Source organism: Haliotis rufescens, unplaced genomic scaffold, assembly GCF_023055435.1.
Source record: "Haliotis rufescens isolate VD_foot unplaced genomic scaffold, xgHalRufe1.0.p SCAF_8, whole genome shotgun sequence".
Classification (NCBI taxonomy): Eukaryota; Metazoa; Mollusca; class Gastropoda; order Lepetellida; family Haliotidae; genus Haliotis; species Haliotis rufescens.
The window spans coordinates 47,243,514-47,268,790 of NW_025964372.1; the positions used below are offsets into that span (position 1 = coordinate 47,243,514).

The 25,277-nt window shown below is 41.7% G+C and overlaps 1 protein-coding gene across 2 annotated transcripts in view; it reads right to left on the bottom strand.

The window, feature by feature from the left end:
• Window positions 1–25,277, bottom strand: part of LOC124152777 (whirlin-like) — a 64,217-nt gene that overhangs the window by 9,102 nt on the left and 29,838 nt on the right. The window contains exons 10-15 of one of the 2 annotated variants that reach the window (XM_048389035.1): window positions 24,959–25,039; window positions 23,362–23,439; window positions 21,643–21,885; window positions 20,865–20,944; window positions 20,480–20,506; window positions 10,166–10,289 (exon numbers count right to left, since the gene is read on the bottom strand). In XM_048389035.1, coding sequence (XP_048244992.1) covers window positions 10,166–10,289; window positions 20,480–20,506; window positions 20,865–20,944; window positions 21,643–21,885; window positions 23,362–23,439; window positions 24,959–25,039 — 633 coding nt within the window. The remainder of the gene's footprint in view (window positions 1–10,165; window positions 10,290–20,479; window positions 20,507–20,864; window positions 20,945–21,642; window positions 21,886–23,361; window positions 23,440–24,958; window positions 25,040–25,277) is intronic. The other variant, XM_048389037.1, reaches the window with a different exon arrangement.

Consider the following 25,277-nt stretch of genomic DNA (forward strand, 5'->3'; position numbering starts at 1 on the left):
CTAACATCAGAGGTCCTTGCCCTCAAATGTATCTGTATCATTCCTACATCAACAACAACCAACTTCATCCTGACACCAACGACATACTATCCATCCAAGCATACACAGTGTATCATATTTCCTGCTGCGAAGTCATTAAGAATATCCACAAAAAGCAGCATATCCTGAGATTATTGTACACTGCGTTAACTCCAGGAAGGACATCAAGATTAATTAAGGTTGTTTATGATCAGAGTTTCTGAAACACCCACTCCTATCTCACTCACATACAACACAGCCGTGACCTTGAGAAGCCCATTACACAAGGAGTAAGTCTAGATGATGGATATCTTTAAGAAACTACATAAATCTTTTCTATGATATAACCAGATTGGATGAAGGTAACATTGGTTTCATCTTCAACTGGTGATCATTTTTTCTCTAATGTTTCATACAATTTTTTTTCGAAACCACGAGGATATATTCTGTAACAAAACCAAATTGGGTAAAGATCACAATTTCACTTTGATCATATTTTTCAACAGTTGATACTTTCTTCTTGAGACCTGCAAATTCTCATATGATTTTGAAACAGTGAAGATTTTTTTATGACATAACCATCATGATCACAATTTTCAAGGGTTGATATTTTTTTCTTCAAAGTACCTTACATGTTATAGAAACAGCATAGATAATTTCTGTCACATCACTTATTTAAACAGCAAAACTGGTTTCAATTTTGTCTTTTCTCAACAACTAAATATTTTGTCTTCAATGTTCCTTGTTATATTTCAGAAATAATAAGTCTTTTCTATTATTTAACCAAATCGAATGACGGTAACCATGGTTTCACTTTGATGATATTTTGAGCCACTGATCAATCCTTATTCAATGCATATACTTCACTAATTCATCAATGAGTGAGTGAATGCTGCCTGAAGCGGCGTCACCAAAATGATGTCATAACGCTGCGGTCGGACACATTCCCTGAAGGTCAAGGACACACATGGAAATATCGGCAAGGGCAATGTAAGTTGTCACTGAACTATCCAAAAACAAAAATATTCACAGCAACACAGCCATCCAACACCATCTTCAGCAACTGTAGTCAATACTATTGTCAGCAATATGAATGCTTATGGATAATTGATTGACATGTCCATTAGGTCATTCGGGTGATGTCATGACTACTGACCATTACACAGTCGCTGGTTTCATTATTTACACTGGATGACTTGATGACAGTCCATACCATTCCACTATATTCCCTTCCGGACTGTCTATATCAGCGCTGATAGCAAGGTCGTAAACAATCAGGACCGTTTCTCTATAGTGTGACTGATCATTGGATCCAGTGAGTGATCGATGAGTGAAAGTCACCAAAAACCATTAGATGAGTGGTGTTGGCAATGTCTGGTGTCTGTTATATCAATTCACTGCCCCATTTTGCTTCGATTCCTGAAATGATGTCCGTTTGAATAGCATGACGTATTCCCATCCATCAGTGGTGTGTAGTCAACAGTCATCTGTCAATACATTTCTACATCTCTCACGACACGTTTCTGTATCTCAACTAACCGTTCCATCACAAGGTTCCTGTGCAATTGTAATTATAGGAATTGTGAACAATGCATCACAAGTGTCCACCTGCTGATCCAATTCATCCATCAGTTCAACTGTTCAACTAAATGTCGACATTTAATTCAACATTCTGAATTTGTCACTTCTTACCGCAGTTGTTCAAAATACTATGGATCCAGTACGTCTCATCATTTCATCGTTAATGGTCTCTGAAAGAAACAAGCGCTATCTACCACGTGTCCATCAATAGCGGTCATCAATCACACCTAACCACATATGCCATCTGCAGCATGTCGTCAATCACAAATCACCACAAACTCCCTGTTCAGAATCTCCTCTGATGCCCAAGTTGCCCAGTGGAGTAAAACTGACCACTGTCCTGATTCCATAAAGAACAATTAACTCATCAATTAAATAACATCAGTAGAAACTAGAAACATTTTCATCCTCCAAATTTGATGAATGAAACTCCATGGTTCAAAATCACAAAAACAAATTGTAAATATCCACATTCCACGTCCACCTTCACATCAGTCAAGCAGTCATTAGGGAATTAGCACCAGCTGCCACTGCCTGATCCTGACCATTGGTCAGTGACTGCCCACTCCAGCAGCAGGTGCCCCTGTGTGTAACCAGGTGACCACCAGTGATGATGTATTGTATCGGATGCTGGCATCAGTGCAAGCTAATCCCCCAGAACAACACTATGGATCAATATGATATCTGATAGCTCATCATCATTAGCAGCTCGGGAAAATTTGCGTCGGAAACGGATAATGTGTTCTTCCAATGTGTTCAACTGTCGGGGGTAATGGGAAATCACCATGCATTCTGTCAAGAGGAATCAATGGAGTATGCACTGACAGACATTTACCATAATTTCAAAATCTCACAATATCTGGTAAGGCTTATTTCTTTGAAAACCACATAAAAGTGGATTTAAAAGAGTATTTTTATGCATGAAAATGACAAAAATACAGTAAAAAAGATACATTATGAAACAACATATTAAACTAGTTTTTAAAATTTGTCACAATGATTAATTGCCATAGGTAGTAAAAAAACTTGACTTTAGACAAATACATCCATTTGATGCTGATGTGAAAAGTAACAAAAACATCACTATACCTAGTGTGATTTACAAAACAATTATGAAAGTTTTTTCACAAACATGTGCCTCATTTCATTATTGGCACTTCAACTGCTGCTGGCTTCTTGAATCACTGATTATATGAGTGATGTAGGAATTGATATATAACATTTTATTTTTTATATGAGGGTTTATATCACTAGCGGGAGACATTATAAAAATAAATATTTTAATGTTTCATTCATTTCTTTTCCAGCTGCTTTTCAGTAGGAGCAGTGGCCCATGAAACGAAAAATAAAAAATGTGTGGCATAATGATTCTGATGACAAGTTTCTTGAACAAGACGGCACCATAGAACCAGCATACTGGAACTGTACTGTTCATGGGTATCAATTCTTGAAGTAGTTTGAGTGTGTTATTGAAAAAGGTAGCCATGTAAGACTGTGGGGAAGAGACGTTTTTCTAACAACTTGTTCCCAATATTCTTGCATTCTCAGGTATGAGGGAGCACGGGTGGCCCAGTCGTCTATGGCATCGCGATTTGCCATGCAGAGTTGCGTCCCTTGGGCACGCCAGAAACCCATGATTGTGGGTTCAAATCCCGGTTCGGCCCGATTCTGTTTCTAGGTTTGTCAGCACCATACTCATGTTTGTGGGTTTCACCGAAGTGGTAAACATCTGAGACCTGCATCACTTCGGGCTTTCCTCCCACATTAAGCTGACACGCCGTGATTTAACTGTAATACTGTTAAAAGCGGTGATAAAACAAACTCACTCACTCACTCACTCAGGTATGATAAGTTATCTTATATTGTTTTGAAAGTTAAACATTTTTCAATCAGCCTAAAAAAAACCCAGTAAACCTGAGATATTATCAAGCAGAGTATTAGATTAACACCTACGTAAGCCTCAATTAAATAACCAGACTGAATGTAAACTTACACTCAAATAATCAAATGTCGTAAAAAGAATCAATTATCAAACATGAATATCAACATATAATGTAACTAAAACAATAGCAAATATATAACTTAAAAATAAATAAATACAGGAATTTACATGGGTCTATCAATTTTCGAGCGAAGCGACTCTCAGTGATACATTTTGGGGGTCTTATGATTGCAGGGGTCTCAAGTTGTCAATATGCGGCACATGTAAAAACATATTAATCTTTGCACATGATAAGAAGCTGACTCAGAAGATGAGTTTCATTGATTCCAACACCCATACTACTTTGAAGCCCACAGGACTCACAGGGGTGGTCGGGTAGCCTAGTGGTTAAAGCGTTCGCTCGTCATGCTGAAGACCTGGGTTCGATTCACGACATGTGTACAATGTGTGAAGCCCATTTCTGGTGTCCCCCGCCATGATATTGCTGGAATAGTGCTAAAAGCGGCGTAAAACCATACTCACTCACTCACTCACTCACTCACTCACAATGAACATTTTCTGTATACATTCCTAATGAGTATAAATACTCACCACCAAAAGAAACTTGAACAATAGTTTGTGGTTTGTTGTTTAACGCCACACTGAGCAATATTCCAGCTATATAACAGCAGTCTGTAAATAATCGAGTCTGGACCAGACAATCCAGTGATTGATATAATGAGCATTGATCCATGCAATTGGGATCGATGACATGCATCAACCAAGTCAGCCAGCCTGACCACCCCATCCCGTTAGTCACCTTTTACGACAAGCATAGTGGCCTTTTACGGCAAGCATGGGTTGCTGAAGACCTATTATTCTACCCCGGATCTTCATGAGTCTCGAACAATAGAAACATATAGAGAAGTATGTACGTTAAGAAGAGATGTTTCCAATGTGTACCCCTTAATAACAAAAGTAACGCTCAGTCAAGTATCACCACAGAGTGCCTCTATTCTTATCGCGATATGCCGCACGTGATTTCCAAACTTTACATGCTGATCCTGCATGAGACAAATGGTGCATCTTGAGTTATGGATCCATGATGTCACATGTGATGCGTTCAAGAGCATCAGTTCACACAACATACTGGGGTATACTGATGATGCAGAAAACAACCCCAAAAAACGTTAACATATGTTACATAAAATGTCAACACAAATCAGCTTAGAATAATTAAAACTTTACTGTTTATCATAATCATGCTAGCATCTCATAAAGTCCTGTATAACTAGACACGACACTACAAAACCAGAGTTTTGTATACGACTCAAAAGAAGTTAGGGATTGCTTGATTCTTTCATATTACACTAGTTAATCTGATATGCTATCAGCTGCTCAATTTTCTTTTCCCTACAGACAGACTGACATTTTAGATTCAACTCGACAGCTTGTCCGCTATTCAAGGGTTTTTTTCATTGACTAACATGAAAACATAATTACTGACTATAGGCTCCAAATTTTACTGATTACTGACTTGTAACACCCCATCAAGACCCCCACGTGATATCAAATACACGAGACCGTACATAACCTCATCAATATGGTCGTTTCACACATGTAACATGACACAAGTATGTTCCCACTCCGGGGGGGGGGGGGGGGGGGGGGGGGGACTGGGGAATTGTGTCTACTTTGTCATCCATCAGCTTCTAAGTAATGCCTATCAAACAATTCTCATGTTACATGTTCTCAAAGTTACCTTATCACATAATATTGCATTAATATCTCGCTCTTAAAGGTATCGGGCATTGAACAAAAGGGCAAAATATTGCTGTCAACTAGTAATAGATTCATCAATAAGTTCACAAAAGAATCCGTCTCTTTTCTTACTTAATCACATTTTAAAACTTTAAGGTCAGTAATCAACAGCTTTTACTAATATTAATTTTATTTTGTGGATGTGAAAATAAAGTAATAAAAAGCAGCTAAAGGTAATGCAATGCATAGCCATCCAAGAACCAGTACACAAAAAAGCTCCGTGCAGCCCTTGACACATTTATTCTCCTCTCTCTAGGGAGCAAGATAGCACTGTAAGGAGCTTGAGGTAATCTAGCATATATACAAATAAAACTGATTTCAATACAGTGGACTTTCTAAGGGACTGGTAATTTAAGCCAATTTCTAAAGAAGGTTAGGTGAGGTAAAATGGGTGTGTGTCAGTATTTTATAGTGGTAGCCCACTGAGTTACCATGCTGCAGTATATCATGGATACCCCACTTTAGTATACTGACCAGTCCTTGTTTTATCCCCTTAATGCCAAGCATCAGGCAGGTGAATTTCAGACGACAACAACAAAGGGAAAAACATGGTTTACGTGTACATTATTGAGTGGCTGAAGTATGACGTGTGTGGGCAGGTAAATTTGTTTGTTTGTTTGTTTGTTTAAAGCAGCACTCAGCAATATTCCAGCTATATGACGGCGGTCCATGAATAATCAAGTCAGGACCAGACAATCCAGTGATTGACACTGAAGCACATGTAACACATGTGGTACGTGTCTCCTTGGGCATGTGACTGTTCGAAATGGGCCTCTGTTCACCCAGCAGTGAGTGGGTACCCGGTAGGATGAGATGGCAATGTGGTTGTTATCCTTCTAGCACTTAACACTCTGTTTGGATTGCATACTCCCCAGGGAGCAGAGAATGATTGTTTAGTGCACACTGATCCAGTGACCGGAGTAATAATAGTGCCTTAAGCATGCCCCAGTACCGCCAGCTGGATGACAAACTAGACAGAGAGAAGAGACTGCTCGCAGCTGGTGTTAAATCGCCCATCGAGTATGGTGATGCTGTATCCCACCTTGTCGGACTCTAAGTGATTTTGCTTTAGCCAGACATAAATTTTGCAAGCTATATTGTATTAAATTTTCTTGAAAATTTGTACATCTGAACATAAATGGAATTTTTAATTAATAATTAATAAAAACCTATACTACTACATACATTTTTTGTGTTATATCTACCTAGACAGGCTGTAGTCTGGCTGTAGTCATTCAGTGAAAGTGAAACAGTCTATAGTGTTAATCCCCATAGTTGTAGGGAGTATCACGGGCTACTGATTTTTAAACAAGAACAATAGCTGCTGGCAAAGTAAGAACACCCCCCTGTGTGGTGTGGAAATGTGTGCAATATAAATGGCCTATTATTTATTATTATAACATCTGGCAGCCTCTCTGTAGTCTCATCTTCTTCGGAACCACATATTCCAATTTCCAGAAAATATGTTTTTTTGTTCAACACCCTTCATCAACAAAGCAGGTAAGACAATTATCAGCAGGTGATTACTGTCCTTGAATAAATCAATATCAGCTGACACCCATCAGACACTATTTGTAGCATACATACCGTAATTATTCCAATAATGCTACAAAACTAATTACGTTCTTCTACTAACACTCAGCCAAGGCCAGACTTGTTCAGATTCTGGTAATGATAAGCCTAACCTAACCTTTGCAAAGGAAATAATCTTAAAATTTAAAGTAATATATTTGATGTAAAATGTGACTTAATTAAAATTTGTTTTGTACTTCGTAACTCAAGCCAATGTGCATGGCATGTCTGTTTGTGTTCCTCATAGTAATTAAGAAGAAAAGTAAATGTTTGTTTTTTGCAAAGAAAAAATAAAATGAGGTTTAAAGAGGTTTGGGAAATTAACCTCAAATTCATTTTCAAATGTATCTTTTTGTCTCTTTTTGTTGGCCCACGTATCAACCAAGAAGTTCATAAAAGCAAGAAACTGTACAGGCCTAACATATTGGCTGTTAAAAATGTTTTTCCAAAAGACCTGGGCCCCATTTCACAAAGCGATCTTTGACACTTTAAGATGATGCTAACTCCCATACTTAAACATGGACTAACGACTGTCGTAGCACTAAGAGGATCGTAACTCCCATACTTTAACATGGACTTACGACAGTCGTAGCACTAAGATGATCGTAAATCCCATACTTTAACATAGACTAACGACTGTCGTAGCACTAAGATGATCGTAACTCCCATACTTTAACATGGACTTACGACAGTCGTAGCACTAAGATGATCGTAAATCCCATACTTTAACATAGACTAACGACTGTCGTAGCACTAAGATGATGCTAACTCCCATACTTTAACATGGACTAACGACTGTCGTAGCACTAAGATGATCGTAACTCCCATACTTTAACACAGACTAACGACTGTCGTAGCACTAAGATGATCGTAACTCCCATACTTTAACACAGACTAACGACTGTCGTAGCACTAAGATGATCATAAATCCATACTTTAACACAGACTCATGACAATCATAGCGCTAAGACCTAGTAAGACTTAGTCCATGGGCAAAGGATGGCGCATTTTCCATAAATACCAACACTGCTGAATTTATCCAAGCTTTCTTATTGGCTGTCCAATTGACGTGAGTCTTGTCATTCTTAATATTCTCTGAAAAAACAAGGTTTCTGAGCTTTGCCGATGACGAAACACAGATTAACAAGACCTACTCACTGAGCACCTTGTTTTCCTGACTTCTAATTGAACAGATGAACACAAAGGTAGACAGATGCCAGTGTACTTACAGTTTAAAGAATGATATTTTTCCAAGGACTAGAAATAAATGCTAGTGTACAGAGTAACAAACATACTAAAACATTCAAAGATTTATGCGTACAATTTAACAGAGTATTTACGGTATACATTTTGTGGCGTTGTCCATGAGATGGAAAAAACATGATATTTCAACATAACAGTGTCTCCTGTTGCCATGGCTGATGGGCGTGGCACTTACTCCTACTGTTTTCCTATAATGACCCTACTTACTGTGTCTTTATCCTGTTTACAGTGGCAATAAAGAGATTTACCATTTAGATAGTCACATAGAGAATGTTGTCATATTCTTTTCTAATAACAATATAAAACATACATCAATATCTAATCTGTGTCTCTACTGCTGCAGATGTGACCTTCAGTCTGTTATTTATTTGTTTCATTTGAAACCACTATTCTACATAGAAACTCCCATTGTGTTACTATGGAAACCAATTAATATTAGTTGATGGAAAGTGTCACAAGAGAAATGATATTATTCTGCAACGTTTCCATAGTAACAACATGTCGGTACAGTATTACATAAACATTCATATGATATCCAGTACTTTCTGTATTTTCCACATATCATTGTATCAGGAAATGATATTTCTGTGTAAATGTTTTTGTTTGGCTATTATGCTAAGGTCTGTCAGTGATGTTCAACTAAGTGCCTGTAGCAAGCAAATTGGGAAAAAAATAATCGTATATTGTTTATTGTTATTTTCTTACATTATACATTACAACCCAAGTAGCAATGCCAAACCAGGCTGTGACGCCTTCTCCACTCTGTCTCATCTCACCCCAGGTAAAGAGACACCTCTGTCTCATCTCACCCCAGGTAAAGACACCTCTGTATCATTTCACCCCAGGTAAAGAGACACCTTTGTCTCATCTCACCCCAGGTAAAAAATACCTCTGTCTCATCTCACCCCAGGAAGAGACACCTCTGTCTCATCTCACCCCAGGTAAAGAGACACCTCTGTCTCATCTCACCCAAGGTAAAGAGACACCTCTGTCTCATCTCACCCCAGGTAAAGAGACACCTCTGTCTCATCTCACCCAAGGAAGAGACACCCCTGTCTCATCTCACCCTAGGTAAAGACACCTCTGTATCATTTTACCCCAGGAAGAGACACCTCTGTCTCATCTCACCTGAGGTAAAGACACCTCTGTCTCATCTCACCCCAGGTAAAGAGACACCTCTGTCTCATCTCACCCCAGGAAGAGACACCTCTGTCTCATCTCACCCAAGGTAAAGACACCTCTGTCTCATCTCACCCAAGGAAGAGACACCTCTGTCTCATCTCACCCCAGGTAAAGACACCTCTGTCTCATCTCACCCCCTGTAAAGACACCTCTGACTCATCTCACCCCAGGTAAAGGGACACCTCTGTTTCATCTCACCCAAGGTAAAAACACCTCTGTCTCATCTCACCCCAGGAAGAGACACCTCTGTCTCTACTCACCCCAGGAAGAGACACCTCTGTCTCATCTCACCCCAGGATGAGACACCTCTGTCCCATCTCACACCAGGTAAAGGGACACCTCTGTCTCATCTCACCCAAGGTAAAGAGACACCTCTGTCTCATCTCACCCAAGGTAAAGACATCTCTGTCTCATCTCACCCCAGGAAGAGACACTCTTATCTCATCTTACTCCATCACTTCTTTGCTGATGACCATGTTATTTTCAAAGAACATCTTCCTCAGACAATTTCAATACTGAGTTGTCTTAATAAACAAGGAGAAATACTGAAAATTAATTCAGAAACATTTCCAGCAGGACCACTTAAATGACTCTTTCAGAGAAATTCGAAGATATGATATTTTTATTTATTAGTTTTAATTGACTAGATTGGATGTGACGCTATCAAGTTGACATCAACCAGTGACAAATGTCAAGTTGGACATAATTTGATAGTACAGGCAGATCAATCAGAAAGCAAGATTGAAAAAAAGTCACGATAGAATACTACATGACGCACACATTCAGGGAAAAGTTAAAAATACTCACTTTTGACTTTCTAGGAGCTGGCTGTGGTGACATCTTTGTGTCAACATATCCGTCACCATGGTGACCATTGCTAGGTGACATTGTTGTGTTGATGTCAACTGGTGCAGCTGCTGAAATCGTCACCCTGCCACAGAAATAATCTCAAGAGTCATATGAAAGAAGGCATATGAAATAGTACAGACAGAGTTGTCTCCCATGTATTGTGTTTTGAGAGACATTCGCAACAGGTACTTGGTGATGGGCAACAGATTGATTTTTCTAGAATTCCATTTCCTTTAACTGGCACTAGTTTCGTCCTGAAATAAAAAGTATCTGTCTAGTCCCTTTAAATCTTTGTTCAAATGAAACTTGGCAGAATCTTCAGTCATTGAAAGCATAAGTACCATCAACATGAAGTTAAAGAACACATGATTTTTTCATATGACTTTAGTTCATGGGCGGTTCCAGAGGCCTGGTAGGGGGTCTGGACCAGTCCCCCCCAACCCCCCATCCACCCACCCCACCTCTTTTCAAAACCAAATGTAGTATGTTGTAGGTATTAAATTAAATTATTATATTTTGGACCCCTCCCTTTGTGTCCACTGAGGCAAGTGACTTTGACATCATCCTCTGTTCACCCAGCAGTGAATTGGGATCCAGTAGGATGAGATGGTGATGTAACTTGACCATCTAGCGTCTCGCAGGCAGCTTGGGTTGCACTCTCCCCAGGGAGTTGAGAATAAAATTCGAGTGCACAATGATCCATAATAATGTAGCACTTTTAGCATGCTCTAGGGTGTGGAATTGGTGCATAACAAATATGCACATTAATACATTTCTTTTTTATTCTGATCAAATTTTGTAGGGTGGTTATTCAAATGTGGAAACCATAAAATGTATAGTCACTCCATGTACTGACAACACCCATTTACACTCCACACATGCATCTTAAATCTGTGACTCAGAGCTCAACCAAATGTATAACAGTAAAAGCATATTACACAACATGGAGAGATGGGTAAAACAGAGCTAATAAGCGCCCAGGGCGCTCTCAAAATTAGAAATAGGGGACTCTTATTAGAATATAATTTTGGTGAGATTAAAAATGAAGTTGAAAAATTGTAAATTTGTGGTTTATGCTGACAGCCTGAATTGATAAACACGGCAGATATATTTTTCCAGAATTTAATTGCCCATAATTAAGGGTGCATATAACAAATGAGTGCATATTATACACGAATAAATAAGTCTTGTGTACATTGATCAATCGGAAAGGGTGCTAACTGGGATTGTTCACTAGCCAATATATAAGCAAATAACGCTGTGGGTGCTTATTAGAGCGGGGCGCTTATTATGTCGAATACGGTATGTGCTGCAATGTCTATAAACCAACACAGGTGAAATCCATATAAAATTAGGGGAAGTCCTACATAGAACAATACATGGTGTGGTTGCTAAGAGGACATGTGGGGTAAGGATGTAGATGTGGTCACCTAGCTGGAGGACGTGTGGGGTAAGGATGTAGATGTGGTCACCTAGCTAGAGGACATGTGGGGTAAGGATGTAGATGTGGTCACCTAGCTAGACGACGTGTGGGGTAAGGATGTAGATGTGGTCACCTAGCTAGAGGACGTATGGGGTAAGGATGTAGATGTGGTCACCTAGAGGACTCGTGGGGTAAGGATGTAGATGTGGTCACCTAGAAGACTCGTGGGGTAAGGATGTAGATGTGGTCACCTAGAGGACATTTGGGGTAAGGATGTAGATGTGGTCACCTAGAGGACGTGTGGGGTAAGGATGTAGATGTAGTCGCCTAGAGGACGTGTGGGGTAAGGATGTAGATGTGGTCGCCTAGAGGACGTGTGGGGTAAGGATGTAGATGTGGTCGCCTAGAGGATGTGTGGGGTAAGGATGTAGATGTGGTCACCTAGAGGAGGTGTTGGGTAAGGATGAAGATGTGGTCACCTAGAGGACGTGTGGGGTAAGGATGTAGATGTGGTCGCCTAGAGGACATGTGGGGTAAGGATGTAGATGTGGTCATCTAGAGGAGGTGTTGGGTAAGGATGTAGATGTGGTCACCTAGAGGACGTGTGGGGTAAGGATGTAGATGTGGTCACCTAGAGGACGTGTGGGGCAAGGATGTAGATGTGGTCACCTAGAGGACGTGTGGGGCAAGGATGTAGATGTGGTCACCTAGAGGACGTGTGGGGTAAGGATGTAGATGTGGTCACCTAGAGGACGTATGGGGTAAGGATGTAGATGTGGTCACCTAGAGGAGGTGTTGTGTAAGGATGTAGATGTGGTCACCTAGAGGACGTGTGGGGTAAGGATGTAGATGTGGTCACCTAGAGGAGGTGTTGGGTAAGGATGTAGATGTGGTCACCTAGAGGACGTGTGGGGTAAGGATGTAGATGTGGTCGCCTAGAGGACGTGTGGGGTAAGGATGTAGATGTGGTCACCTAGAGGAGGTGTTGTGTAAGGATGTAGATGTGGTCGCCTAGAGGACGTGTGGGGTAAGGATGTAGATGTGGTCACCTAGAGGACGTGTGGGGTAAGGATGTAGATGTGGTCACCTAGAGGAGGTGTTGTGTAAGGATGTAGATGTGGTCGCCTAGAGGACGTGTGGGGTAAGGATGTAGATGTGGTCACCTAGAGGACGTGTGGGGTAAGGATGTAGATGTGGTCGCCTAGAGGACGTGTGGGGTAAGGATGTAGATGTGGTCACCTAGAGGAGGTGTTGGGTAAGGATGTAGATGTGGTCGCCTAGAGGACGTGTGGGGTAAGGATGTAGATGTGGTCACCTAGAGGAGGTGTTGGGTAAGGATGTAGATGTGGTCGCCTAGAGGAGGTGTTGGGTAAGGATGTAGATGTGGTCACCTAGATGACGTGTGGGGTAAGGGCGTAGATGTGGTCACCTCGAGGACATGTGGGGTAAGGATATAGATGTGGTCACCTAGAGGATGTGTGGGGTAAGGACGTAGATGTGGTCACCTCGAGGACGTGTGGGGTAAGGATGTAGATGTGGTCGCCTAGAGGACGTGTGGGGTAAGGATGTAGATGTGGTCGCCTAGAGGACGTGTGGGGTAAGGATGTAGATGTGGTCGCCTAGAGGATGTGTGGGGTAAGGATGTAGATGTGGTCACCTAGAGGAGGTGTTGGGTAAGGATGAAGATGTGGTCACCTAGAGGACGTGTGGGGTAAGGATGTAGATGTGGTCGCCTAGAGGACATGTGGGGTAAGGATGTAGATGTGGTCATCTAGAGGAGGTGTTGGGTAAGGATGTAGATGTGGTCACCTAGAGGACGTGTGGGGTAAGGATGTAGATGTGGTCACCTAGAGGACGTGTGGGGCAAGGATGTAGATGTGGTCACCTAGAGGACGTGTGGGGCAAGGATGTAGATGTGGTCACCTAGAGGACGTGTGGGGTAAGGATGTAGATGTGGTCACCTAGAGGACGTATGGGGTAAGGATGTAGATGTGGTCACCTAGAGGAGGTGTTGTGTAAGGATGTAGATGTGGTCACCTAGAGGACGTGTGGGGTAAGGATGTAGATGTGGTCACCTAGAGGAGGTGTTGGGTAAGGATGTAGATGTGGTCACCTAGAGGACGTGTGGGGTAAGGATGTAGATGTGGTCGCCTAGAGGACGTGTGGGGTAAGGATGTAGATGTGGTCACCTAGAGGAGGTGTTGTGTAAGGATGTAGATGTGGTCGCCTAGAGGACGTGTGGGGTAAGGATGTAGATGTGGTCACCTAGAGGACGTGTGGGGTAAGGATGTAGATGTGGTCACCTAAAGGAGGTGTTGTGTAAGGATGTAGATGTGGTCGCCTAGAGGACGTGTGGGGTAAGGATGTAGATGTGGTCACCTAGAGGACGTGTGGGGTAAGGATGTAGATGTGGTCGCCTAGAGGACGTGTGGGGTAAGGATGTAGATGTGGTCACCTAGAGGAGGTGTTGGGTAAGGATGTAGATGTGGTCGCCTAGAGGACGTGTGGGGTAAGGATGTAGATGTGGTCACCTAGAGGAGGTGTTGGGTAAGGATGTAGATGTGGTCGCCTAGAGGAGGTGTTGGGTAAGGATGTAGATGTGGTCACCTAGATGACGTGTGGGGTAAGGGCGTAGATGTGGTCACCTCGAGGACATGTTGGGTAAGGATATAGATGTGGTCACCTAGAGGATGTGTGGGGTAAGGACGTAGATGTGGTCACCTCGAGGACGTGTTGGGTAAGGATGTAGATGTGGTCACCTAGGGGATGTGTGGGGTAAGGATGTAGATGTGGTCACCTACAGGACTCGTGGGGTAAGGATGTAGATGTGGTCACCTAGAGGACATGTGGGGTAAGGATGTAGATGTGGTCACCTAGAGGACGTGTGGGGTAAGGATGTAGATGTGGTCACCTAGAGGACGTGTGGGGTAAGGATGTAGATGTGGTCACCTAGAGGACGTGTAGGGTAAGGATGTAGATGTGGTCACCTAGAGGACGTGTTGGGTAAGGATGTAGATGTGGTCACCTCGAGGACATTTGGGGTAAGGATGTAGATGTGGTCACCTAGAGGACGTGTGGGTAAGGATGTAGATGTGGTCACCTAGAGGACATGTGGGGTAAGGATGTAGATGTGGTCACCTAGAGGACGTGTGGGGTAAGGATGTAGATGTGGTCACCTAGCTAGAGGACGTATGGGGTAAGGATGTAGATGTGGTCACCTAGAGGACTCGTGGGGTAAGGATGTAGATGTGGTCACCTAGAAGACTCGTGGGGTAAGGATGTAGATGTGGTCACCTAGAGGACATTTGGGGTAAGGATGTAGATGTGGTCACCTAGAGGACGAGTGGGGTAAGGATGTAGATGTGGTCGCCTAGAGGACGTGTGGGGTAAGGATGTAGATGTGGTCGCCTAGAGGACGTGTGGGGTAAGGATGTAGATGTGGTCGCCTAGAGGATGTGTGGGGTAAGGATGTAGATGTGGTCACCTAGAGGAGGTGTTGGGTAAGGATGAAGATGTGGTCACCTAGAGGACGTGTGGGGTAAGGATGTAGATGTGGTCGCCTAGAGGACAAGTGGGGTAAGGATGTAGATGTGGTCATCTAGAGGAGGTGTTGGGTAAGGATGTAGATGTGGTCACCTAGAGGACGTGTGGGGTAAGGATGTAGATGTGGTCGCCTAGAGGACGTATGGGGTAAGGATGTAGATGTGGTCACCTAGAGGAGGTGTTGTGTAAGGATGTAGATGTGGTCGCCTAGAGGACGTGTGGGGTAAGGATGTAGATGTGGTCGCCTAGAGGACGTGTGGGGTAAGGATGTAGATGTGGTCACCTAGAGGAGGTGTTGTGTAAGGATGTAGATGTGGTCGCCTAGAGGACGTGTAGGGTAAGGATGTAGATGTGGTCACCTAGAGGACGTGTGGGGTAAGGATGTAGATGTGGTCGCCTAGAGGACGTGTGGGGTAAGGATGTAGATGTGGTCACCTAGAGGAGGTGTTGGGTAAGGATGTAGATGTGGTCGCCTAGAGGACGTGTGGGGTAAGGATGTAGATGTGGTCACCTAGAGGAGGTGTTGGGTAAGGATGTAGATGTGGTCGCCTAGAGGAGGTGTTGGGTAAGGATGTAGATGTGGTCACCTAGATGACGTGTGGGGTAAGGGCGTAGATGTGGTCACCTCGAGGACATGTGGGGTAAGGATATAGATGTGGTCACCTAGAGGATGTGTGGGGTAAGGACGTAGATGTGGTCACCTCGAGGACGTGTGGGGTAAGGATGTAGATGTGGTCACCTAGGGGATGTGTGGGGTAAGGATGTAGATGTGGTCACCTACAGGACTCGTGGGGTAAGGATGTAGATGTGGTCACCTAGAGGACATGTGGGGTAAGGATGTAGATGTGGTCACCTAGAGGACGTGTGGGGTAAGGATGTAGATGTGGTCACCTAGAGGACGTGTGGGGTAAGGATGTAGATGTGGTCACCTAGAGGACGTGTGGGGTAAGGATGTAGATGTGGTCACCTAGAGGACGTGTTGGGTAAGGATGTAGATGTGGTCACCTCGAGGACATTTGGGGTAAGGATGTAGATGTGGTCACCTAGAGGACGTGTGGGTAAGGATGTAGATGTGGTCACCTAGAGGACATGTGGGGTAAGGATGTAGATGTGGTCACCTAGAGGACGTGTGGGGTAAGGATGTAGATGTGGTCACCTAGGGGAAGTGTGGGGTAAGGATGTAGATGTGGTCACCTAGAGGACGTGTGGGGTAAGGATGTAGATGTGGTCACCTAGAGGACGTGTGGGGTAAGGATGTAGATGTGGTCACCTAGAGGACGTGTGGGGCAAGGATCTAGATGTGGTCACCTAGAGGACGTGTGGGGTAAGGATGTAGATGTGGTCACCTAGAGGACATGTGGGGTAAGGATGTAGATGTGGTCACCTAGAGGACGTGTGGGGCAAGGATGTAGATGTGGTCACCTAGAGGACGTGTGGGGTAAGGATGTAGATGTGGTCACCTAGAGGACGTGTGGGGTAAGGATGTAGATGTGGTCACCTAGGGGAAGTGTGGGGTAAGAATGTAGATGTGGTCACCTAGAGGACGTGTGGGGTAAGGATGTAGATGTGGTCAACTAGAGGACGTGTGGGGTAAGGTCGTAGATGTGGTCACCTAGAGGACATGTGGGGCAAGGATGTAGATGTGGTCACCTAGAGGACTCGTGGGGTAAGGATGTAGATGTGGTCACCTAGAGGACGTGTGGGGTAAGGATGTAGATGTGGTCACCTCGAGGACGTGTGGGGTAAGGATGTAGATGTGGTCACCTAGAGGACGTGTGGGGTAAGGATGTAGATGTGGTCACCTAGAGGACGTGTGGGGTAAGGATGTAGATGTGGTCACCTAGAGTGAGTGAGTATGGTTTTACGCCGCTTTTAGCAATATTCCAGCAATATCACGGCGGGGGACACCAGAAATGGGCTTCACACATTGTACCCATGTCGGGAATCGAACGCTTTAACCACTAGGCTACCCGACCGCCCTGGTCACCTAGAGGACGTGTGGGGTAAGGATGTAGATGTGGTCGCCGAGGGGACTTGTGGGGTAAGGATGTAGATGTGGTCGCCGAGGGGACGTATGGGGTAAGGATGTAGATGTGGTCGCCGAGGGGACGTGTGGGGTAAGGATGTAGATGTGGTCACCTAGAGGACGTGTGGGGTAAGGATGTAGATGTGGTCACCTAGAGGACGTGTGGGGCAAGGATGTAGATGTGGTCACCAGGAGGACGTGTGGGGTAAGGATGTAGATGTGGTCACCTAGAGGACGTGTGGGGTAAGGATCTAGATGTGGTCACCTAGAGGACGTGTGGGGCAAGGATGTAGATGTGGTCACCTAGAGGACGTGTGGGGTAAGGATGTAGATGTGGTCACCTAGAGGACATGTGGGGTATTTAGGAAGTACTGAAACTATCTACTGTTATAATTAATGATCAAAGAACTTTAATTACTGAACTTTAATTAGTTAATGTTCATTTATTCTCATGCTCAAAGCATTCGAAGGACAAAAATTATTGTAAACTTATTATAAGGGGCATCTTTGAATCATGGCATTTGCATCATAAATTAAGACCTGGACAAAACTAGAAACTGTCATGAAACTTATAAGATGAATAAAAATTTAATTTGTTTTTAGTACAACACTTGCATGTCAAAAATAGAATCACTGCATGTGCAATTTAGGCTAAGATGTGCCATAAAGACAACAGATACTAGAGGCGTCCAGAAGCACTGTTATAATGTTTGAAGATGAGCAACCCTGGATGAAGAACAACAGCAAAAACATTGGTAAAAAACACATCTTGGGTCAAAGGCTTCCTCATTTTTCCGTAACTATTTCAAAGTTTGTCTTTACCATAAACAGAAGTGACATTTCTTTGGAACCAAAAAGAGTAAGTGAGTGGGTTGGGTTAAACGCCGTTTTTAACAGTATTTCCAGTTATATCACGGCGTGTCAGCTTTATGTGGGAGGAAAGCCCGAAGTGATGGAGGTCTCAGACGTTTACCACTTCGGTGAAACCCACGAGCACGGGTATGGTGCTGACAAACCTAGAAACATAATCGGGGCGAACCGGGATTCGAACCCACAATCATAGGTTTCTGGCGTGCCCAAGGGACGCAACTCTGCACAGCGAATCACGGCGCCTTAGACGACTGGGCCACCCGTGCCCCAGGAACCAAAAAGAGACTTATCCCACCATGTTTACTGTAATACTGTCAGTCAAGTCTGACAGCGTATCTCAGCCATGAGCACGTCTGGCTCAGGTCCCAGTATCAAGATTGCGGTTGTCTGTTTTAAACAATATTTTATTCAGAGATAATTAGTTACATGAGAAGGACTGGTGAACAGACAATGAAATATCTTTGATTGTTTTTATATTTGTTGTTTACTGCCACACTCAGCAATAATCCATCTATATGACTGCAGTCTGTAAATAATCGAGTCTGGACCAGACAATCCAGTGATTTACATCACGCGCATCGATCTACGCAATTGCGATACGATGACATGCATCAACAAAGTCAGCAAACCTGATCACTCGATCCCGTTAGTCGCCTCTTACAACAAGCATGGGTTCCTGAAGACCTATTCTACCCCGGATCTTCACAGGATACTAAATATCTAAACATAAAATCTCTATAAAAATTAACACACTAAAATGTTAAGCCAATGGGATTAACAGAAGACAAGCCAATTAAGGTCTGCATATGTAGGCGACATTTTCTGCTTACGAGTAAGGTAAATCCATAAACACGTTGCAAAACTTACAACAAACTCATGCAACAAAAGGGAACATGTAATCTGTCCGAAGCTTGTGGAGTGGACGGTTGTGATATGGCTGTCTTGGCATCACTGGGAACTTTACCGATACTCAAAGCAAAACCAAATACACAGTGGGGAACACTTGACAACAACAAAAGTACAGTGGAATCTGTCTGAACTTGACAGTTTACTGCCATTGTGGTACGTGTTAACAGCCTGAACCCATTGTATAAACCACATTAAAGTTGCAGTTATCTCCCTTGGTCATCCAGTAAGACACTGGCATCAGCTACCAACTGGAAGATTAATGTCAGCTTATTAAATATGTCTAAAAAGTAACAAGCTAAAGATTATTAGCAATAATGTTTTTAATTGTTTAACTGAATGTTTATTTGTAAACTGAAGTTCTGACAAATGATTTCATTATTTGTTTTTAGAGTAATGAGTCTTTATAAGTAGCTTACCAGAGGTTTAATCTGTTTGGAACGTACCTATCAAATTCTTTGACCTCAAAGGAAAATGAAAACATTCTTTTCAGATACACAGATTGCTTGAATTTTGTAAATCTGCTTTATAAGAGATTGTGTAAAGGTTAATGGTCATAATAGATTTGAAAAATCACCCCCCGTAAAATTATTACCGTATTCGACATAATAAGCGCCCAGGGCGCTCTCAAAATAAGAAATAGGGGGCTCTTATTAGAATATTATTTTGGTGAAAAACAACAGGGTTAAAAGATTGTAAAGTTCGTGGTTTATGCTGAGAGCCTGAAATGTTTATATACGACAGATGTATTTTTCCAGAATCTAATTTCCCACAATTAAGCATGCATATAACACACGTATAATACACGAATAAATAAGTCCTGTGTACATTGATCAATCGGAAGGGGTGCTAATTGGGATTGTTCAATAGTCAATATATTAGCAAATATCGCCGTGAGCGTTTTAGGCTTTACTACATACTTTCCAACTCATATATGATAAATGTCAGATTAATTGCAAAAGAGACATTTTCAAAAGGGCAGCCATTATAAATCAATACAGAACCAACAGCACAGTTTAAAGAGACACCATAACATGAAAGTTCTGTACACATAACACAGGTTTTGTAGTTTGAAAATGAACCGATATACTGATGGACCAAGCACTGCATCATAAACCCAGATAAACCTTTAGGTGCAGGTGAGCTAACAACTGGGAGAGACAGCTTTCTTTCAGATTGCATGCTGTGTGTTTCAACGGAACTTAAGGGTGTAAAATGTCTGTTCAAGAACTAAGGTAATGACATATTCACTATAGATTAACATTTAGTCTCTGCGATGAAAATATTTCAAGATTGTCTTTGTTAATTTGTCTTTTAACTTATAACAGAAAATAGTTTTAAGATTTTGTTTCAGGGTTTTCATGAGAGACTTGCTAACAAATGCTTGAACTATACAACAAATTCTGTATTGCAGTCCAGTTTAGGCAGGTTCCACTTTTGATAACAATGAAACATCTAGTCAGCACACTAAGAAAATACAAAAAGTGAAGGAAAATTATCAAACCTTTTTCTGATTTCCATTCCATGATGCCTTTAACATTTAAATACAAATTTCTCATTTTACAAGTAAAATCAGCTTGAAATACTATCTGTTGTAAAGTCTGCAACAGTCCTGTCAAGGGAGAGCACGTGAAGAACTCTCTTGTAACACTTACCAAAAGGTAAAACATTACATTACAAAAAAATAAATCAATGTCGGCAATTTCTTCAAAACCTTTTTAGCAATCATTACATAAAAGTTTTATTTCTTTTGAAACAAGTTCCTTTAATAAAAAACCTGATTGATTTCTCAATACGATTTAAAACACTCTCTCCAAGCAGCAGAAGTATGATAACTTTTCATCATCACTTAAAAATGCTATTTTCCTAAAGCATACTTAATGGCATACCTGTCGGTACTGTTTACTGGAAGACCGTTAAGATGTGCATAAAGCTCAACGCCGCTATCATCACTTGGATTGTCCTCTCCCTAAAACAGATTAAGAGAAAGCATAAATAAGGAAATCAGCATTTGATATTCATTTTTTTCGGACACTGCTCTAAGACACACAAATAAACTTTCTGTTCAACACATATAGTTTTCAAGCCATCAAACATGTCCAGCAAACACTATTATTATTGTTTTTGTAAACAAAATTATTTTTTCTTGAACAAACTTTTTAAAGAAGAGCCCCCACACCTTCACACCCAGAAAATGTAATGGCCAGACCGTAAGGGAGAACTTTACGCAGTCTGCAGAAGGACTTACATTGTATTGAGAAATTCACAATAAAACCATTGGGTAAACAAGGGATAAGAGGTGAGGTGAATTGAAATGAAGATTAACGTCGCGTCCAAGATTATTGCACTTATATAGCGACGTGCATGCACGTGTGTGCGTGTGTGGCTGCTTGTACTAGGCCAGACTGATGCTGATTTATAGTGCTAGCACACTTGGATACCATGCCGCAGATTAACATGAATACCCCACTCAGACACAGTGTACTGACTCCGAGCCGACCAGTTCTTGTTTTAGCCCCTTAATGCCGAGCACCAGACAGGGTAACAACACGTACCATCTTTTAATGTCTTTTGGTATGACGCGGCCGGGGATCGAACCCCGGACCTTCCGCTCTCCGCGGCCCAGGGGTCCAGGGTTAAGAAAATAAAACATTATTTCACCTTCACCTTGTGTTTAACTGGAGGAAGATACATCTGAGATGCGAGTCTCATTGGTTGATGAACCTGTGCCATGACGATGTGTTCTTGTTGTGATGCTTTTGAGGTTGAAGGGACGGGTTCCATGTTCAATGACCTCACAGATGGTCTTGGAGATTTTGACCTTGACCTTGACCTGTGGATGGTTTTCCTTGGCGTGTGAAGGTAAGGGCCATGGGAGTCTGACTGACTTTGAAAACTGATGTTATCCTCCTGAAATATTCAAGATAAACAGTTTTGGGAGTTTACAGAATACAAAGGAACAACATTAACCATTATAGAATATTGCACTGATCTTCCTTTCAAAATTTCCTGTTCCTGGTGCATTTGTCAACTTTAAATTCAACAGGATTTCTCAAAGGACTTGAACATCAGGACAGAGCATAGGGTAATAATTTCTTTATAACATAATGTCATTCTTAAACTAATTAACTTTAGAAACTGTGTTAAAGTGACATTTATCATCTAGCACCAAATGATCTGCAGCCATGTTTGTCTACAGAATCATCCATACGCTGGGAAAGTTCTATCTAAATGTCAAGGGGGGACATTTTTCAAAAGCTTAGTGAGCAGAAAGACAACGATGTTTGGAGATAAAACATAGTTCATGTCCGGTGACCTGATTTGCATATTTATCAGATTGTGATCCCAAGTTTATCACACTGGTTCATAGCATCGATAACACTATTCATCAGATGATGAAGCTATATCTTGATAGTGTACAACAACCAATACACTTTATACAACACTGCCACCTGTGTAGCATTCACCTCCAATTCACACAGACTCCTGAAGTGAAACAAGGGGTTTGTGTGAATATAATATTATTCACATGTTTACTATTTATTGGACTTGAGAAAAAAAATATTTTTATCACGTCAGAATTTGACTGTGTTCTTTAAAAGACACTATATATAGTTTAATGTCACGTTCAAGATTGTTGCACTTACATAGAGACGTGCATGCACGTGTGAGTGTATGTGTGGCTGCTTGTACTAGTTCGGACTAATGCCTATTTCATAGTGCTAGCCCACTGAGATACCATGCCGCAGATTAACATGAATACCCAACTCAGGCACAGTATATTGACCCCGAGCCAACCAGTCCTGGTTTTAGACCCTTAATGCCGAGCACCAGGCAGGGTAACAACAAGTACCATTTCTTAACGTCTTTTGGTATGATTGGCCACGTATTGAACCCTACTTGACTTGTGACAGTACTTTGCCCCCGTTGTTTTTGCAATTATACCTTTATAACCATATCATTTATTAAGTATCTTTACCCTTCCTCTGTGTATAGTGTTTTTAATTATCACAACAGTGAGGATGCCCTAAGTCACCCCTCGTTATAACGTATATATCAATGTCACTCACCTCATTATAACGTATATCTCAGTGTCACTCCCCTCGTTATAATGTATATCTCAGTGTCACTCACCTTGTTATAACATATATCTCAGTGTCACTCACCTTTTTATAACATATCTCAGTGTCAATCACCTCGTTATAATGTATATCTCAGTGTCACTCACCTTGTTATAACATATATCACATTGTCACTCACCTTGTTATAACATATATCTCTGTCACTCACCTCGTTATAACATATATCTCAGCATCACTCACCTCATTATAACGCATATCTCAGTGTCACTCACCTCGTTATAACGTATATCTCAATGTCACTCACCTCATTGTGGTCATGTCCATTCTCCCCATGCAGCTGTTCCAGAGCATCTCTCAGGGACTCCTCACGTCTCTGTGGGGACTGTACATACATAGAGATAATTATACTAGCATGTGTGTCATACTGGTTTTACAAAACGAGTGTGAGAAATTCCCTAAGCTAGAGTGAGGGTAATATATGAATTCTTACACAAGTTCCGTAAAATCAGTATGACACACATGTGAATTTAATAATTTCTTTATTATCCATTACTTCTTCATCCTTTTGAGCTTCAATTTACAAAAAATGCACTGATCACGACCGCTGTCCTAGAAAGCCACAATTTGTCAAAGTCACAATCATCAGCTATGACGTCGTTTCTAGTGTGACATCATTCCGTCCTTATGTCACAGTGAGATTCAAATCACGTCAACAATGCCGTCGGGATGGTGGAAACACTCCACTGGTGCACGATAAATGATATTTGCACAAGTGCACATACAATTTTTATGAAATTGGTTATTTCTAACCCTGTGGGATATAAAGATCATTTCAAAACAATAAACTATAGCATATAATACAAAAAACATTCTTGTAAAGACACTATAAGGCAGTATTATTTTGCATCTTAGACAGTGATTATGTATTTTGAATCCACATAGAGGTGGATATTTCTTGACGGTATACATATTCCGCTGTGACAATACTATTCAAGACTTACTTTCAGACTGTGCCGAATAACCATCAAAATTATGTTATCTGGTAGTGATTGCAAGATCAAAATGTTTGATGTGTCTGTGATGTCATAGCAGTAACTGTACAATGTGATGTCATTTCAGTATTCATCTCATAGATTGTTACAAAGTTACAAAAGTGATGTTGCAATAACCGTATGCACTATTGGATGAATGGAAAACAGCTTGTTTGCTTGTGTGTTGTTGACACCACAGCTATCAATATCCATATGACTGCGGCCTAAATAATCAAGTCCTGACCAGATAATCCTGTGATTGATATTGTGAGCAACGATGCACGCCATCGGGTGTACAATAACACGCAATCAACCAAGATCCCGAGCCTGATCCATATAGTCACCTCTTACAACCAGCCCAGCTTGTTGGGGACTTTTTCACACCCAGCTTGGCATGGGGTACAACTCCATTGCTGGACTGCAGTCGTGTGTTCTGATTTTAGCCAGTAAGGTTGAAACAATACAGCAAGGTCATGATACGATACGTATCACGATACAAAGGTCACAATGCGATACATATCGCATATAATCATATTTACGCCAAATAAGTGTGGAAATGTCTTGACCATAAATATTTCAGAGCAGGTTCAAAAGGAAAAGCTAGCTGTAGACACGTGTTCGTTGTGGCTGTTTTTAGTGACACATTTGGCTTTTTCTGACTGACAAAAATGCAGGGGTGATTGAATTAGTAGTAATGTATTTTAGCAAGTGTACCGTCTTGTATTGATACAGAAAAAAATGTATCATGTATCGTATCAGCGCATGAAAACTCACAAAGCACCAGTGCAAAGATGTATCGTTTCACTTCTATCAGCCAGGGTATGTTTGTGTCTACCCCTACATGACGGCCCTCACACCAGTGTCACCTACCATGTCTCTGTCAAAGTGATCTATCGGGGAATGAAGCATCATGGGCTCCATCGTTGTCACGGACTGGCGCCGTTCTGATTTCTGTAATACAAACAAGGCCAGAGAGATAACTGTCTTGGTTATGGATGAACTAACCCTGAGCTTCACAAGAAAAAAAATATTTGGTTAAAAATGTGCCATTATATAGTTTCAAAAACATGAAATTTTTTGTATATAATTTTTTTTTAAAGAAATTGAACACCTTATTTTGTATTTTATCTCCTGTCTGGTGCATTAACACAAAAAATTGATGAAACTAGAAATTTACAGTTTTCGTCGT